Here is a 17,656-nt window from a genome sequence, read left to right as displayed (position 1 = left end):
GACCTCAAGTCTAGAGCAAAACCATGTAAAAATGTCTCTCTCTTTTTCCCTTACACTCCTTTCTCTCTCGTCCCGCCTCCAAGTTTGTAATCCAACAACCAAAAGCAAACCCCCCCAAGTCTTCAAACCCTGTATGCGAGCCTGCCCCGATGCAATTGAAATTATGAACGCTGAAATTTATAAGGTTTATCTTGACTATCTGGTAATCTGGCGTATGTGTGGAATGAAGTTCAGATGACATTTCGCGCAGGTAATTATATCGTGGATTGTTTATAACTCTGCTAGTAGTCGAGTCTATAAATAGACCGCGTATACACTAACAATACTTAGATAGGTACCGTAATTATATCGTGGATTGTTTATAACTCTGCTAGTAGTCGAGTCTATAAATAGACCGCGTATACACTCACTAACAATACTTAGATAGGTACTCGTCTATTTGGTCTCTGCCAGTGAGATATCTTGATCCAAGGTATGTGCCACGATCTTGACTATCTGGTAATCTGGCGTATGTGTGGAATGAAGTTCAGATGACATTTCGCGCAGGTAATTATATCGTGGATTGTTTATAACTTTGCTAGTAGTCGAGTCTATAAATAGACCGCGTATACACTAACAATACTTAGATAGGTACTCGTCTATTTGGTCTCTGCCAGTGAGATATCTTGATCCAAGGTATGTGCCACGACAGAGCTTCTCAAAGGTGATAAGCCAATCTTTCCAAGGTACAAACCAACCTCAGTGGTGTAGTGGTTAGCACGGTGGACTTTGGATGTGGAGGTTGGTGGTTCGAGTCCAAGTCAAGTCATAACATTTAGCGTAGTGTATTGAGCAATTTGGTCTCTGCCAGTGAGATATCTTGATCCAAGGTATGTGCCACGACAGAGCTTCTCAAAGGTGATAAGCCAATCTTTCCAAGGTAAAAACCAACCTCAGTGGTTTAGTGGCAAGGTATGTGCCACGACAGAGCTTCTCAAAGGTGATAAGCCAATCTTTCCAAGGTACAAACCAACCTCAGTGGTGTAGTGGTTAGCATTAGCACGGTGGACTTTTGATCTGGAGGTTGGTGGTTCGAGTCCAAGTCGAGTCATAAAATTTAGCGTAGTGTATTAAGCGGGGAAAGACATTTGTGACAAGTACATAGTATTTATGCTTAACGCAATTATAATTTCTTCCTTTTCAAAGTACTAAGGACTAAGTTTTATTCCGTTAACATACAAAGTACCTTAAGTGGCAGGGTTCTTCTGGAAGAGCTCTTCCACCCAACCACTTAGCTTTCCTTTCCCTGTGGAGCTTTAAAATATTTCACCGATGAGGTCTTGAATGTTCCTAGACTTTCTTGTGTTGAAACTCAAGTTGAAACATGTACCTATGAAATGTACTTTTCGGAGCCTCCGCAAAGGTTTTGCCTGAGGGCCACCTTGGGTCAATAGATTTACGGGGGTGGGATGCTCCAATCTCCAATTATAGGGGGCCCTTGGTTGTACCCCTGCGAGCCATCTAATACCCGATAGCCTTCTACCACTTTACATTCCGAACCAAAATCCCTTTTAGTTTGTTCTATTTTGAAAAGCACTGCCGTAGAGTAGAGTAGGCGTACCCAATGACTAACTGACTACTTCAAGTCTCATGCTGGCTCTCTTATCTATTAGATCGATCTGAGCATCATGATCTTGTCATTTAAAGTTGAAGGCTCCGTGTTAACCCCTTCACAGTCAAATTACACCTTAGCCATTGTGCTATCTCATTTCAACAATTCAACCTCATTTTAAATGTAACAATATTGTCTGAGAAGTATGCTGTGTCGTTTTGGCAAGCCAAACTTTGGGCAGTCCATTAATATTTTTTTTTCTTCTTTTTCTTATTCCCGTGTACAATCAGCACAACCTGGCTGGCTTTAGGTTACAAAGGTTTTAACACGCAAAGGAAAAGCACAAGTCCTCATGTTGGTTGACTGCAGTTCGGGACGGGCCAAGTAATTTTGGCTAGAGACCATCGACCCCCCTTGGTGCAGCTACACCGCTACAAGAACAATGACGGCGAAGATAGCAACAATATCTGAGGCTCGAACAGGTTAATGGTAATCCTGACCATAAGATCAAAGTCAACGGAAATTTAATTCAGAAATCTATTCGGATCACTTATTTAAAGTGAGAAATAATGAGACTTTGAAAAATAGCTATTTTCTAATCTAGCGATCTTGGAAAAACCAACTATGATTTGATGGATCTAAATCGGCCATTTGACCTATTTAGAGAGAGGACTGAAGTCATGGAAACTCCCACATATGAATACCTAGAGAAGAATTGAAACCGAAGAGTTTTTAAGACAATTGGTATTTCGATGTGGTAGACAAGAAGTAGGTACCTACGCCGCGGGCCGTGCTCAAATTTCTCAGAGTAAATTTCTCAATACAAGTTGAAACGCTAAAAAGAGTGCCGACAGAGTGGCGCTGGCCAAATTGGGAAGACAAATGAGTAAAGGGACTTTTCAGTGTGTTCTGGCTAATACAGCCAAATTGGGAAGTTGAAGTTCAAGTGGGAACCCTTCGTCATTTGAGGAAGAAAAGGCCGTTGAAAGGCGGTTTCATCTGCGTTTGTACCACTAAAATAAGTGCACAGCATTACTTAAGCAGAAAAAGAACCATCCACAAGGGGAATTGCCTGATGAATGGTTCTTTTCTGATTAATGCTGTTCAAGTACACATTTCCAGTGAGGTGATTTTCCGTTTTTATAGTCCCACTAACCTCCTTAACCAGGAGATTAAAGGAGACAAAACCAGAACACTGGTGTCCCCAATACCATCCATCAGAAAGGAATTTTAATTGTGTTAAGCATTAAATGCTTGTCACAAATTGATGTTCTTTCGCTTAATCCACTACGCTAAATTTTTTACTTGTCTTGGACTCGAACCACCAACCTCCAGGTCCAGAGTCCACCGTGCTGACCACTACACCACCTGGGGTGACCAGAAACCGCATTTGCTTCGGATTAACTGACCAATGAAATCTGTCCTAAACGACCAGCAAGCAGCTCTGATCACCTGTTTAACCCTAACCTATTCCTGCCGTTCTGAATTCTGATTGGTTCATTTCACACACTTGACAATATGGCAACACTGTGACAAGTGACATTTCATCGAAACCAGCGAACCAGAAAGGTCAAGATCTTCCGAACAGGTAAAACGGATAATTGTTATTTATTAATCACTCCAGGTACTTCAGGTCTGAGAAATGATTAATTTAATTGTTACCTACTGAACTTGGGATTGGACATTGAAATATTAAGAATAATTCAATTTTTTTGAAATCCCCACCAGGATAATTTTGAAAAAAAAAAAAGAGGTTTGACAGAGTTAACTCTAACTGCTGACGTCTTGAACTCTCCTGATGGGAATTGCCTAGGTGGTGTGGTTGAACCAGCCAAGGTCGATCCGAGGAGATTCTTGGATCTTTTTCCTATTGTTGGTCTATTTTTTTTTTTTTCTTCTTCTTTTTTTATGAATGTAGGTATGTATGTTGTTCCGAAATTACCTATGATCATACAGGTACAGTAGGTAGGTAGGTATATCTCGTATTCTACATACCTAAATACGATTTATAGGTACATAGACACTTGAAAAACATAATAGATAGGTAATGTTATCTATTAGATCGATCTGAGCATCATGATCTTGTCATTTAAAGTTGAAGGCTCCGTGTTAACCCCTTCACAGTCAAATTACACCTTGGCCATTGTGCTATCTCATTTCAACAGTTCAACCTCATTTTAAATGTAACAATATTGTCTGAGAAGTGTGCTGTGTCGTTTTGGCAAGCCAAACTTTGGGCAGTCCATCAATTTTTTTTTTCTTTTTCTTCGCCTATTCCCGTGTACAATCAGCACAACCTGGCTGGCTTTAGGTTTCAAAGGTTTTAACACGCAAAGGAAAAGCACAAGTCCTCATGTTGGTTGACTGCAGTTCGGGACGGGCCAAGTAATTTTGGCTAGAGACCATCGACCCCCCTCGGTGCAGATACACCGCTACAACAACAATGACAACGAAGATAGCAACAATATCTGAGGCTCGAACAGGTTAATGGTAATTCTGACAATAAGATCAAAGTCAACGGAAATTTAATTCAGAAATCTATTCGGATCACTTATTTAAAGTGAGAAATAATGAGACTTTGAAAAATAGCTATTTTCTAATCTAGCGATCTTGGAAAAACCAACTATGATTTGATGGATCTAAATCGGCCATTTGACCTATTTAGCGAGAGGACTGAAGTCATGGAAACTCCCACATATGAATACCTAGAGAAGAATTGAAACCGAAGAGCTTTGAAGACTGGTATTTCGATGTGGTAGACAAGAAGTAGGTACCTACGCCGCGGGCCGTGCTCAAATTTCTCAGAGTAAATTTTTCTGTGAATACAAGTTGAAACGCTAAATCTTTCAGTTTAGAAAGAATAGCTTGTTGTTGTACCACTAAAATAAGTGCACAGCATTACTTAAGCAGAAAAAGAACCATCCACACGGGGAATTGCCTGATGAATGGTTCTGTTCTGCCTAATGCTGTTCAAGTACACATTTCCAGTGAGGTGATTTTCCGTTTTTATAGTCCCACTAACCTCCTTAACCAGGAGATTAAAGGAGACAAAACCAGGACACTGGTGTCCCCAATACCATCCATTAGAAAGGAATTTTAATTGTGTTAAGCATTAAATGCTCGTCACAAATTGATATTCTTTCGCTTAATCCACTACGTTAAATTTTTTACTTGTCTTGGACTCGAACCACCAACCTCCAGGTTCAGAGTCCACCGTGCTGACCACTACACCACCTGGGGTGACCAGAAACCGCATTTTCTTCGGATTAACTGACCAATGAAATCTGTCCTAAACGACCAGCAAGCAGCTCTTATCACCTGTTTAACCCTAACCTATTCCTGCCGTTCTGAATTCTGATTGGTTCATTTCGCACACTTGGCAATATGGCAACACTGTGACAAGTGACATTTCATCGAAACCAGCGAACCAAAAAGGTCAAGATCTTCCGAACAGGTAAAACGGATAATTGTTATTTATTAATCACTCCAGGTACTTCAGGTCTGAGAAATGATTAATTTAATTGTTACCTACTGAACTTGGGATTGGACATTGAGATATTAAGAATAATTCAAACGGTCAAACTTTCTTGACTTGGCGGGGCGGAGCGCTACCGCGCTCCTTAATTTTACGAAATCCCCACCAGGATAATTTTGAAAAAAAAAAAAAAAAAGAGGTTTGACAGAGTTAACTCTAACTGCTGACGTCTTATCCCTCCGAAACCGAAGAGAGAAGGAAGACAAGATAGGAGAAAGCCAGCCCTTCCGAGAACAAATCTTATCTGTCTGTTAAGGATAAAATCCGCCTAGGGCGGGAATCGAATCAGCGACCCAGCGGTTACAAGGCAGACGGCAGACACGCTACCCTTCAAGCTAACTAGCCTGGCAATTAATTGTGACTGAACTTGGATTCGATTGAAAACAATTCAAATTATTCAAAAGTCCCACCAGGATAACTTGCGGACACGACTATTATGACTATTCATCAAGTGTCAGAGGAGATTAAGTTTATGATTGAGTCAGAGAATGTCAGTGAGGTCATAAATGTCAGCTTTATGACATATCAGTATACAGAGTTGTAAATTGAACGGACACATAAGTATGTATGATTTGGATGGGGTTTCATAAAGATTGGTGTAAATTCATTTGCATTGCAGACAAGTGGAAAAATCTAACAAGCTTAGCCTTTTACATTTTACAAAGAATCAAGAATCATTATCATTCGAATACAATTATTACAAAAAATAGATAATTGAAAAACAATCCACAATCCTCCAGAAAAAAAGGCCTCCAGAAAGCATGCAGAAAAAAGAGGAAATAATAAAACATCGAAAGGGTAGATAGCCGTGGTAAAGGGTAAGTACATACGAGTATATTCATAGTGCCCAAAAAAAAAAATGTACGGGTGAATTTCTGAAAATTGTGTAAGATAACTATAATTTTAACAAAAAATGCAAAATGATATTAATTAATAAGCTAATTGAGTCCAGTGTTGAGTTCTTACCTGCCTTGTCTTAGCATATCATATTGAACTTGATTGTCATCTGCCCCAACGCCCAGTTTTTATCAGCTGAGCATAGGAGGAGAAGTGTCATACTCACGAGTCGATCGACTGCCGGAAAATGTACGCCGGATTCAGAAAGTTCCAAATCCTCTTGTGCCGCTAACTGGGGACTTCCGAATATAGCGGCTGCGGATTTGACCTGCGCCTAAGAAGCGGAAAAAAGGAGTTTAGTAGGGGTAAAAAAGCTAAATAGGTTAGCTATGCTTAAAAAGGGAGTTAGATACCGTTGCCCCCCGTTCCCACTTTGTTTTTATTTTTTTTTTTTTTTTTTTTTTTTTTTTTTTTTTTTTTTGAATGCCCTATAGGCAATGTTGGACACCAAATTTATTGGAACTTATGGCAGGGACCACAATCAGAGTTTTAACCTAATTTAAATCCCGAATGAAACAATGGGATTGATTTCAAACTTTTTAACCAATCAAATAATTGCTTAATTGGCTTCTTGGTAGCAATTTTTTTACCCATCTCATATGACTTTTATTATGATGATTCATTCCTACATTTCCCACAGTTATTAGATATTCCTCTAATACCTACCCATTAAAATTAATATCCTAATGCAAAGTTATGTCATGTAAATCATAAAAATCGCGTCTTTTGAAAGTCTTGCTTCGCATTAATTGCTTTTTTGTTGAATAAAAAAGTAATATGTTGCTGTGGTTTAGCATGAATGTCGCCGTCTCGAACTTTAGCAATATTGGCAATATCCAATGGGAAAGTAATTTCGCGTGTTATTGTGCAGATTGTTGCAGCAAATGTATCTACCCTCTAATACCTACCCATTAAAATTAATATCCTAATGCAAAGTTATGTCATGTAAATCATAAAAATCGCGTCTTTTGAAAGTCTTGCTTTGCATTAATTGCTTTTTTGTTGAATAAAAAAAGTAATATGTTGCTGTGGTTTAGCATGAATGTCGCCGTCTCGAACTTTAGTTTATGTCATGTAAATCATAAAAATCGCGTCTTTTGAAAGTCTTGCTTCGCATTAATTGCTTTTTTGTTGAATAAAAAAGTAATATGTTCCTGTGGTTTAGCGTGAATGTCGTCGTCTCGAACTTTAGCAATATTGGCAATATCCAATGGGAAAGTAATTTCGCGTGTTATTGTGCAGATTGTTGCAACAAATGTATTGCTAAAGCTCACCACGGATTCCATTATATCAGAATTGACACATATTCAAATTAATGTAATTTACCCAATATTAAAGATTTACTTCTCGAGTTATGTACATCATCTTATGACAAAGTAACTATCCTATGACAAGCAATCGCATTGTAACAAGAATAACATGCCATTCTGATTGTTGCAACAAATGTATTGCTAAAGCTCACCACGGATTCCATTATATCAGAATTGACACATATTCAAATTAATGTAATTTACCCAGTATTAAAGATTTACTTCTCGAGTTATGTACATCATCTTATGACAAAGTATCGAAGTAACTATCCTATGACAAGCAATAGCATTGTAACAAGAATAACATGCCATTCTACTTATACCTTTTGTTATCTGAATTAATTTGTTGAGACGATCCCAAATTTAGAACCAAAAAACCGCTCAAAGGTGAAACTACTGTCAAAAAACTCGAAATGGTAAGAACATTTCTGATCCTTTTACATTTTGTCTGCCTCCTGATATTTTTTTCTAGGGAATTTATTAAAAATTCATATAAATATCTTTGAGTCGATTTTAGCAGAGTTGACATTATTGTAACATTTTAACCCGAATATTTTTGCAAATTGTCATACTTACGTATTATATATGTCAGGAAGAAATCACTGAGGGGCAATACCTACATTATAGGATAAATCTAAATACTCCGTGAATTACTCGTTATTATTTTCTAATCACGAGATTTGCTACCTACAAGTTTTTATTGGAATTTAGCCAAAAAATCTTTTACGACACATGTACCTTTTTCTGATACCCATAAATAGTACGAAAAAAAGTCACAGGCAGATACCTACATAGTTTTTCTTTCAGAATTCAGTGTTTAAAAGCTTATAAATCTTGGTTAAAATAATTCTTTTTTTTTATTGAGCTCTGATCTCGAAATTTGTCGCGACGACCTATGAACTCAAAGCGAGAAAGTTTTAGATAACACTTCAGTCGATCATTTAAGACCGGTTTTAGCGTCACCTATGTTAAGCTACGCCGAGAAAGGCCAATAAATGGATGGGTGACTTAAACATTATATTGGGAATAAAGGGAGAACGGGCTCTAGTCTTGATTTTAAATCATTACATGGAAGTAAAATCAAAAAATCAAATCGAGAATGATAATAAACTGAATATTAAACAAATTAGGTAGGTACAAATACAAAGGTATTCTTTAACCATGATCGAATAAACTACGGGCTAAAAAATTCCCGGAGGGACGGGCCCAGCTTGTTCATCTTTCAAGTGATGTTGTTTCCTGCATGGCAAAATCCTCTCAGATTTTATGAAATGGTAATTTGCCATCTCCACTAATAAAATGAAAGAGGTCAAACTTTCTTGACTTGGCGGGGCGGAGCGCTACCGCGCTCCTTAATTACTCTGGGTGCGTTATTTTCGGATGATGATTATAGATATTTGCCTCTTTATTATCTACTGCTAATAATAATAGTAATAATATCTAATAACTAGATAAATTAAACACATGCCTAGAGGGAAAGAGAGAGAGACCTGTACACTATACATTAGTAGTAAATAATTTTAATTAACTATCTACATAAATACTATTACTATTATTATGACTACGATTAATAAATAATAACATGTAAAAATATTAAAAACTAAACAAAAAGGAAATCTGTATATCCGAGGTAGAAGATAATTCCTTAATTTTTCTTGACCCCGCCGGGAATCGAACCCGGGTCTCCCGCGTGCAAGGCGAGTGCAGTGACCACTACGCCATGGGAGCTGACTAATATTAAAGAATTACTTCTCGAGTTATGTACAACATCTTATGACAAAGTAACTATCTTATGACAAGCAATAGCATTGTAACAAGAATAACATGCCATTCCACTTATACCTACCTTTTGTTATCTGAATCAATTTGTTGAGACGATCTCAAATTTAGGACCAAAAAACCGCTCAAAGGTGAAACTACTGTCAAAAAACTCGAAATGGTAAGAACATTTCTGATCCTATTACATTTTGTCTGCCTCCTGATATTTTTTTCTAGGGAATTTATTAAAAATTCATATAAATATCTTGAGCATTGTTGAGTCGATTTTAGCAGAGTTGACATTATTGTAGCATTTTAACCCGAATATTTTTGCAAATTGTCATACTTATGTACGTATTATGGATGTCAGGCAAGGGACTAATCTATCCATTCACACATTTAACCGAATAATTGCCAAGAATATAAAAACTATCCACCTAATAAGTACTTGGGTAATTAATTTGGTGTTATTATTACAGGGTGTCTTGGACAGTGCAAACCTGTATAGACAGTACCTACAGTTTTATGTAAGTAGATGAGTAGGTAGTTGGAAATTGATAATGTCTGAAGTTAGGAGAATTTCATAGGTATACTTGGGTCCTTATCCTAAATCTAAATACTCCGTGAATTACTCGTTATTATTTTCTAATCACGAGATTTGCTACCTACAAGTTTTTATTGGAATTTAGCCAAAAGAGATTGTAAGATAGGGAATCATTGCCACGAAAATGACACAATTAGTATTGATTTGTGGGTTAACGAAATAATGGCGAAAGATCATGATTTTATTAGGTATGTTCAATAAAAGTAAGGCAAGAGGAATTTTAATCCGGAAAAACAAAATTATAGAATTTTCTGAAATTTGAAATGGAGTCACAGGCAGATACATAGTTTTTCTTTCAGAATTTAGTGTTTAAAAGCTTATAAATCTTGGTTAAAATAATTCTTTTTTTTTCTGAGCAAAACAATGTTCTCTCGACCCAAACACTTCCCACCAGGTAAGTTAGGCAATATTCAGCCAGGTTGCCTTTTGGATGGGTGACTCATCAGGATCGACTCAAATCTCACGTTGTTCGTTGAATAAGTCAAGAGCACGCACTCTCAACTCGGAGATGCTGGGTTCGAAATCCGCCCAGGGCAAAAATTCGCTGACCAAACCTCTCCGTTCTCTGACAGACGATTAAATATTGCGCATTGTATGTGAAAATTTTAAAGTGGCTCCGAAATAGGAACTTTTTTTTCAAGGGTTCTAATGTTCATTCGAGAATTTTTAAGTGATGCCTTAGAGATTACTCAGCTGGCCACATTTTGCCTTTGTCTGTTTCATTTTCACTTGTTTTTCTTCCCCTCTCTATTTCACTCATAACAAAGCTATTTTAATGTTTCCTCTCAGCATGAATCTGGTTCTCTTTGCCAGAAAATTAACCCAAAGTTCTAAACCCATGTGAATCAGAATCCAATATCAACAGAATCACAATAACCAATATCTAATTGGGCAGTAGAAAAGAACCATCCATAACGGGAATTGCCCTATGGAAAATATGGATGGTTCTTTTCTACCTAATGCCGTTCAATTGATGGAGCTGCCAAGCCAAGGTATAATTAAACACTTTAGCGAATAGCGAGGCCCAGATTTGAAATCATAAATGAACTAGCAGCCAAGGAGAACAATTTTCAATAGCAATAGCTGTTTGAAGTACTTTGGAGCTCCATATGTACGAATGGGTATTTTGCTTGATGTTATTTGTAGCCTGAAGTGTGTCGAACTACCCCCCCATACATATCATGGCATGGGTAAGAAAGGTAGTTTTCAAATGAGCTTCTGAAATTTCATAGCCTCACCTTCTACCACAGTAGTTCCGAGAATTGGGCAGTAGAAAAGAACCATCCATAACGGGAATTGCCCTATGGAAAATATGGATGGTTCTTTTCTACCTAATGCCGTTCAATTGGTGGAGCTGCCAAGGTATAATTAAACACTTTAGCGAATAGCGAGGCCCAGATTTGAAATCATAAATGAACTAGCAGCCAAGGAGAACAAATTTCAATAGCAATAGCTGTTTGGAGTACTTCGGAGCTCCACATGTACGAATGGGTACTTTGCTTGATGTTATTTGTAGCTGAAGTGTGTCGAACTACCCCCATACATATCATATAAAATTTCATAGCCTCACCTTCTACCACAGTAGTTCCGAACCTGAAAAGTTTTGCTACACTTAAGTGTTGCAGAACCTAGTAGAACGCACACATCTAATTCTATAATAGGTGTTATGTTATTGGTATAATTATAATTGGTATTCTAATAAAGCTATCACTTTACACTTGGTAATTTCATTAATCATAATAATTACTAGGTGCTATCAGTAGAAAAGTTGTGATCTATTCTGATTACACTCTCAGCACTCGGCCCAAGTGTAAAAATAATTTACACCAGATAACATTACGCGGTAATTTATCTGATCTGATATCTTTACAGTTGAGTAAGTAAAAGATTAATAGATTTTCATTATTATTATTAAATTTAAATCCAGCACTTTTCATCGGATTTGAGTTTACCAATTATGTATCTTTTTCCCTGGGTTGTACTTGTAAGTATAGTAAAACAGTAGATACATTTGTCACTTTTGGTTGGAAGGGAATTTTAATGGTTTTCTGGTGAAGTGTGTGCTTCTGCTTCTTTTAGGTCTCATTTTAGTGAGAGTATCAAGCAGAGGTGTTCATTCGAGCGTACGTTCAGAATTGTTGTTAACAATTTTGACCATTTTCTGTTTACATACAACTTTAAAATGGCCAGGTTTCCCGCAGTTCAAACATTTTGCATTCTTAGCTGGACAATCTGCACGTGTGTGGGAAACATTATAGCCACACCAATAACATGACTCGTGTCTGGAACGAGAAAATCGATTAGTACGGGAATGTCCGGGATTTCTATTGGTTTGTCGGTCGAACCTCACTTGATCAATGGAGGTTTCTTCTACAGCTTGATTTGGACGAAACAACGTTTCTTGTTGTCGTTTGACCGTTTCGTATTGTTTCACTTTGGTCGTCGCAGTCGCCAACGTCAAATCACCATCAAGCTGTAACATCTCACTCAATTCACGGTCGAGGACACCGATGACGATTTGGTCTCTAATCAATTCATCACGAAGTGGACCGTAATTGCATCGTTGACTCAGCTTATGAAGATCCGTTATGAAAGTTTCAACTGCTTCTCCTACTTGTTGGGTTCTTCGGTTGAAAACCGCTCGCTCATAGATCACGTTCGCTTTCGGTACGAAGTAACTTTTGAACCGGTCAACCACAGTGGCGTAGATTTTGGCATCGTCAGGTGATAGCCCAAAAGAATCGAAAATATCCTCAGCTTGAGGTCCCATCGAGTAGAGGAGAGCGCACACTTGCTCCTCCGGGCTTTTTGTGAGGAGGCCCGATAACACTCGGTAACGCTCGAAGCGAGTGAGCCATTTCGGGAAGTCGGACGAAAAATCGTACGCCTCGATTGGCGTAACATGCATATTGTTCGGCATCGGAAAAGTTAGACAGATCCCACCGCTGCCACCATGTTTCGTGGGTTTAGGATCGCAAGAGAAAAACTTCTGTGCTGTGTGGTCCAGTGCAAAAATTAAACTGACTTTATTAGTTCCCAAAACTCATTGACCACCAAAATCCGGAACCCCGCTGGCGAGTTAGCCACTATTAAACATTTTTAGGCCTAGTATGCTGTTCAGCTAGTGTGAAAGAGAATGTGGAAACGATACCAAATTTCAAATCAATATGTCCAGTAAAAGAAATTTGAAAATAAATTTCTAAAATTCATGAATCCAAAGAAGAGAGACCTCAAGTCTAGAGCAAAACCATGTAAAAATGTCTCTCTCTTTTTCCCTTACACTCCTTTCTCTCTCATCTCGCCTCTACTTTTGCAATCCATTAACCAAAAGCAAAACTCCAAGTCTTCAAACCCTGTATTCGAGATTTCGAGCCTGCCCCGATGCAATTGAAATTATGAACGCTGAAATTTATAAGGTTTATCTTGACTATCTGGTAATCTGGCGTATGTGTGGAATGAAGTTCAGATGACATTTCGCGCAGGTAATTATATCGTGGATTGTTTATAACTTTGCTAGTAGTCGAGTCTATAAATAGACCGCGTATACACTAACAATACTTAGATAGGTACTCGTCTATTTGGTCTCTGCCAGTGAGATATCTTGATCCAAGGTATGTGCCACGACAGAGCTTCTCAAAGGTGATAAGCCAATCTTTCCAAGGTACAAACCAACCTCAGTGGTGTAGTGGTTAGCACGGTGGACTTTGGATGTGGAGGTTGGTGGTTCGAGTCCAAGTCAAGTCATAACATTTAGCGTAGTGTATTGAGCAGGGAAAGACATTTGTGACAAGTACATAGGTATTTATGCTTAACGCAATTATAATTTCTTTCTTTTCAAAGTACTAAGAACTAAGTTTTATTCCGTTAACATACAAAGTACCTTAAGTGGCAGGGTTCTTCTGGAAGAGCTCTTCCACCCAACCACTTAGCTTTCCTTTCCCTGTGGAGCTTTAAAATATTTCACCGATGAGGTCTTGAATGTTCCTAGACTTTCTTGTGTTGAAACTCAAGTTGAAACATGTACCTATGAAATGTACTGTTCGGAGCCCCCGCAAAGGTTTTGCCTGAGGGCCACCTTGGGTCAATAGATTTACGGGGGTGGGATGCTCCAATCTCCAATCATAGGCATTATAGGAGGCCCTTGATTGTACCCCTGCGAGCCATCTAATACCTGGGGCCCCCGATAGCCTTCTACCACTTTACATTCCGAACCAAAATCCCTTTTAGTTTGTTCTATTTTTGTGTAATTTATTTTTGTAAATGTAATTTATTTTTGAAAATATTGTACCAAATACATGAGACCTTGCTTAGACTGCGGGAGTAAAGGGACATTTCAGTCTCATTCTGGCAGTATAAGCAGGGTATATTCTATTCTATTTTGAAAAGCACTGCCGTAGAGTAGAGTAGGCGTACCCAATGACTAACTGACTACTTCTAGTCTCATGCTGGCTCTCTTATCTATTAGATCGATCTGAGCATCATGATCTTGTCATTTAAAGTTGAAGGCTCCGTGTTAACCCCTTCATAGTCAAATTACACCTTGGCCATTGTTCTATCTCATTTCAACAATTCAACCTCATTTTAAATGTAACAATATTGTCTGAGAAGTATGCAATTATTCAAAAGTCCCACCAGGATAACTTGCGGACACGACTATTATGACTATTCATCAAGTGTCAGAGGAGATTAAGTTTATGATTGGATTGAGTCAGAGAATGTCAGTGAGGTCATAAATGTCAGGTTTATGACATATCAGTATACAGAGTTGTAAATTGAACGGACACATAAGTATGTATGATTTGGATGGAGTTTTATAAAGATTGGTGTAAATTCATTTGCATTGCAGACAAGTGGAAAAATCTAACAAGCTTAGCCTTTTACATTTTACAAAGAATCAAGAATCATTATCATTCGAATACAATTATTACAAAAAATAGATAATTGAAAAACAATCCACATGGGGTTTTATAAAGATTGGTGTAAATTCATTTGCATTGCAGACAAGTGGAAAAATCTAACAAGCTTAGCCTTTTACATTTTACAAAAAATCAAGAATCATTATCATTCGAATACAATTATTACAAAAAATAGATTGAAAAACAATCCATGATCCTCCAGAAAAAAAGCCTCCAGAAAGCATGCAGAAAAAAGAGGAATAATAAAACATCGAAAGGGTAGATAGCCGTGGTAAAGGGTGAGTACATACGAGTATATTCATAGTGCAAAAAAAAATGTACGGGTGAATTTCTGAAAATTGTGTAGATAACTATAATTTTAACAAAATGCAAAATGTTATTAATTAATAGCTAATTAGTCAGTTGTGTTCTTACCTGCTTTCTTGAGCATATCATTGAACTTGTTGTCATCTGCCACGCCCAGTTTTATCAGCATAGGAGGAGAGTGATCATCACTGCGGAAAATGTACCCGGATTCAGAAAGTTCCAAATCTTTGCCGCTACTGGGGACTTCCGAATATAGCTGTGGATTGACCTCAAAGACGTCGCTAGACACAGGAGTTACGCTTCACCGTCCATGGAGATAACCACCTGAACCTGAGAGTCCGGATATTGGCAGGATATTTGAGCAAACAATGGCTAAGTAAACATTAACATTATTCTTTCTTCATTTATTTGTGTACAATTGTACAATAAACCTAGGTACTTCATTTATTTTTGATTTATGTACCTACATACCTGCAAACCTACATAAACAAACAATAGGCATGGATGGATACTGATCAAAGAAGAACCAACAATAACGCGAACTGAATAATTTAGGTACCTATAACATAAGTACATATAACCATTAACCATTCTTAAAGTTGTTAAGACTGTGATGAGAATGAATGTCTGAATGAAATGAACGAATGTAAATAGGTATTTCTTAGGTAGCTTTGTAGATATGTATCTTCCAGATTGATAGGTATAATTACCAATTTCTTAGATTAATGGGGTAAGATCGAGCTGTACAGACTACAATGGTCTCTATTTCCTTTTCTTCATAGTGGTGCTACTTATACAATACATATTTCATGAAATCGGGATTTGGCGTCTCCACTAATTCTATATCAACAGATAACTCAAGTCCTTTTCCCTTTGTTTCCTTTCGCTCTCCCTCCATCATCCCCTTTCCTATTCTATGTTTTTCTCTCCCTCTATTTATTTTAGCGCTTTTTAGTCCGTCCTTCCTTTATTATTACTAATAATAAAAGGTATAGGGGACGGACTATTGTATTCGCTTCGGTGTCGTCTGTCGGTCGGTCGGTCTGTCTGTCTGTCCCCATAGAAGGTAATAGACGACTGACAAGTCTACATAATTATAGATTATTAGAATTACAATTGAGTATTGAAATCTTTAATTGACAAAAATCCTTGAATCGGTCGATAATCAACAACAAATCTATCAAATGAAACCGTTCACACCTAATCGATGCTCGTCGTTTAAATGTGGACACCAGCCTTATATCTACCAATCGGAGAAGTCCTAATGTACCTATATGAAGTTACCTACCTACTTACGGAGCTTTAGGTACCTATATTATAACATGGTATTGTCAGCTCCCATGGGTCCCATCAGGATAAAATCCGCCCCGGGCGGGAATCGAACCCGCGGCCTAGCGCTTACAAGGCAGACGCACTACCAACCAAGCTAACTGTTACTAGGCTGGCGGTCAATATGAAATGATCAAATCTTGAAAATACAAAAACAGAAATGGTACCTACATTACTGTATTTTCAGAAGCACCCTGAAAAAGGCGATGGTTGACTGCAGTTCAGGACAAGCCAATTAAACACGGCTAGAGACCATCAGCCCGTTGTATTGCATATATATTTTCGTTGATCTGCCATCACCATTCGGCTACAGCTAAAGCCGCTACAACAACATAATTATTCAGACTCCCAGGATCATGGATCATGGTTAAACCTAAAACCCAGCCTGATATCAGATCGAACTTTATCCCGACCCTCATGATGGTTGACTGCAGTTCAGGACAAGCCAATTAAACACGGCTAGAGACCATCAGCCCGTTGTATTGCATATATATTTTCGTTAATCTGCCATCACCATTCGGCTACAGCTAAAGCCGCTACAACAACATAATCATTCAGACTCCCAGGATCATGGTAAACCTAAAACCCAGCCTGATCTCAGATCGAACTTTATCCCGAATAGTATTTAGACAGGATAAACCAGATCTATTTCCCGACGTCTAGAGCGGACGTCCTACACGCTGATTGGATGACATTGCAATGTCCTACAAAGACGTCGCTAGACACAGGAGTTACGCTTCACCGTCCATGGAGATAACCACCTGAACCTGAGAGTCCGGATATTGGCAGGATATTGGAGCAAACAATGGCTAAGTAAACATTAACATTATTCTTTCTTCATTTATTTGTGTTCAATTGTACATTATACCCAATTGTACATTATAAATGAAGTAGGTACCTAGGTACTTCATTTATTTTTGATTTATGTACCTACATACCTACCTGCAAACCTACATAAACAAACAATAGGCATGGATGGAAGAACCTGAGAGTCCGGATATTGGCAGGATATTGGAGCAAACAATGGCTAAGTAAACATTAACATTATTCTTTCTTCATTTATTTGTGTACATTATACCTACATAGGTACTTGATTTATTTTTGATTTATGTACCTACATACCTGCAAACCTACATAAACAAACAATAGGCATGGATGGAAACTGATCAAAGGAGAACCAACAATAACGCGAACTGAATAATTTAGGTACCTATAACATAAGTACATACATTAACCATTCTTAAAGTTGTTAAGACTGTGATGAGAATGAATGTCTGAATGAAATGAACGAATGTAAGGTATTTCCTAGGTAGCTTTGTAGATATGTATCTTCCAGATTGATAGGTATAATTACCAATTTCTTAGATTAATGGGGTAAGATCGAGCTGTACAGACTACAATCGTCTCTAT

General features: G+C 37.9%; 1 protein-coding gene across 1 annotated transcript in view; it reads right to left on the bottom strand.

The window, feature by feature from the left end:
- The window catches only part of LOC103512665, a 43,628-nt gene extending 26,633 nt beyond the window's left edge, over window positions 1-16,995 (bottom strand). The window contains exons 1-2 of the mRNA XM_008477441.1: window positions 16,982-16,995; window positions 15,026-15,216 (exon numbers count right to left, since the gene is read on the bottom strand). Coding sequence (XP_008475663.1) covers window positions 15,026-15,216; window positions 16,982-16,995 — 205 coding nt within the window. The remainder of the gene's footprint in view (window positions 1-15,025; window positions 15,217-16,981) is intronic.
- Window positions 16,996-17,656: the final 661 nt, after the last annotated feature.

The sequence above is a fragment of the Diaphorina citri genome, unplaced genomic scaffold (assembly GCF_000475195.1).
Source record: "Diaphorina citri unplaced genomic scaffold, Diaci psyllid genome assembly version 1.1 scaffold871, whole genome shotgun sequence".
Lineage (NCBI taxonomy): Eukaryota > Metazoa > Arthropoda > Insecta > Hemiptera > Psyllidae > Diaphorina > Diaphorina citri.
This window is presented reverse-complemented; position numbering and strand designations above follow the sequence as displayed.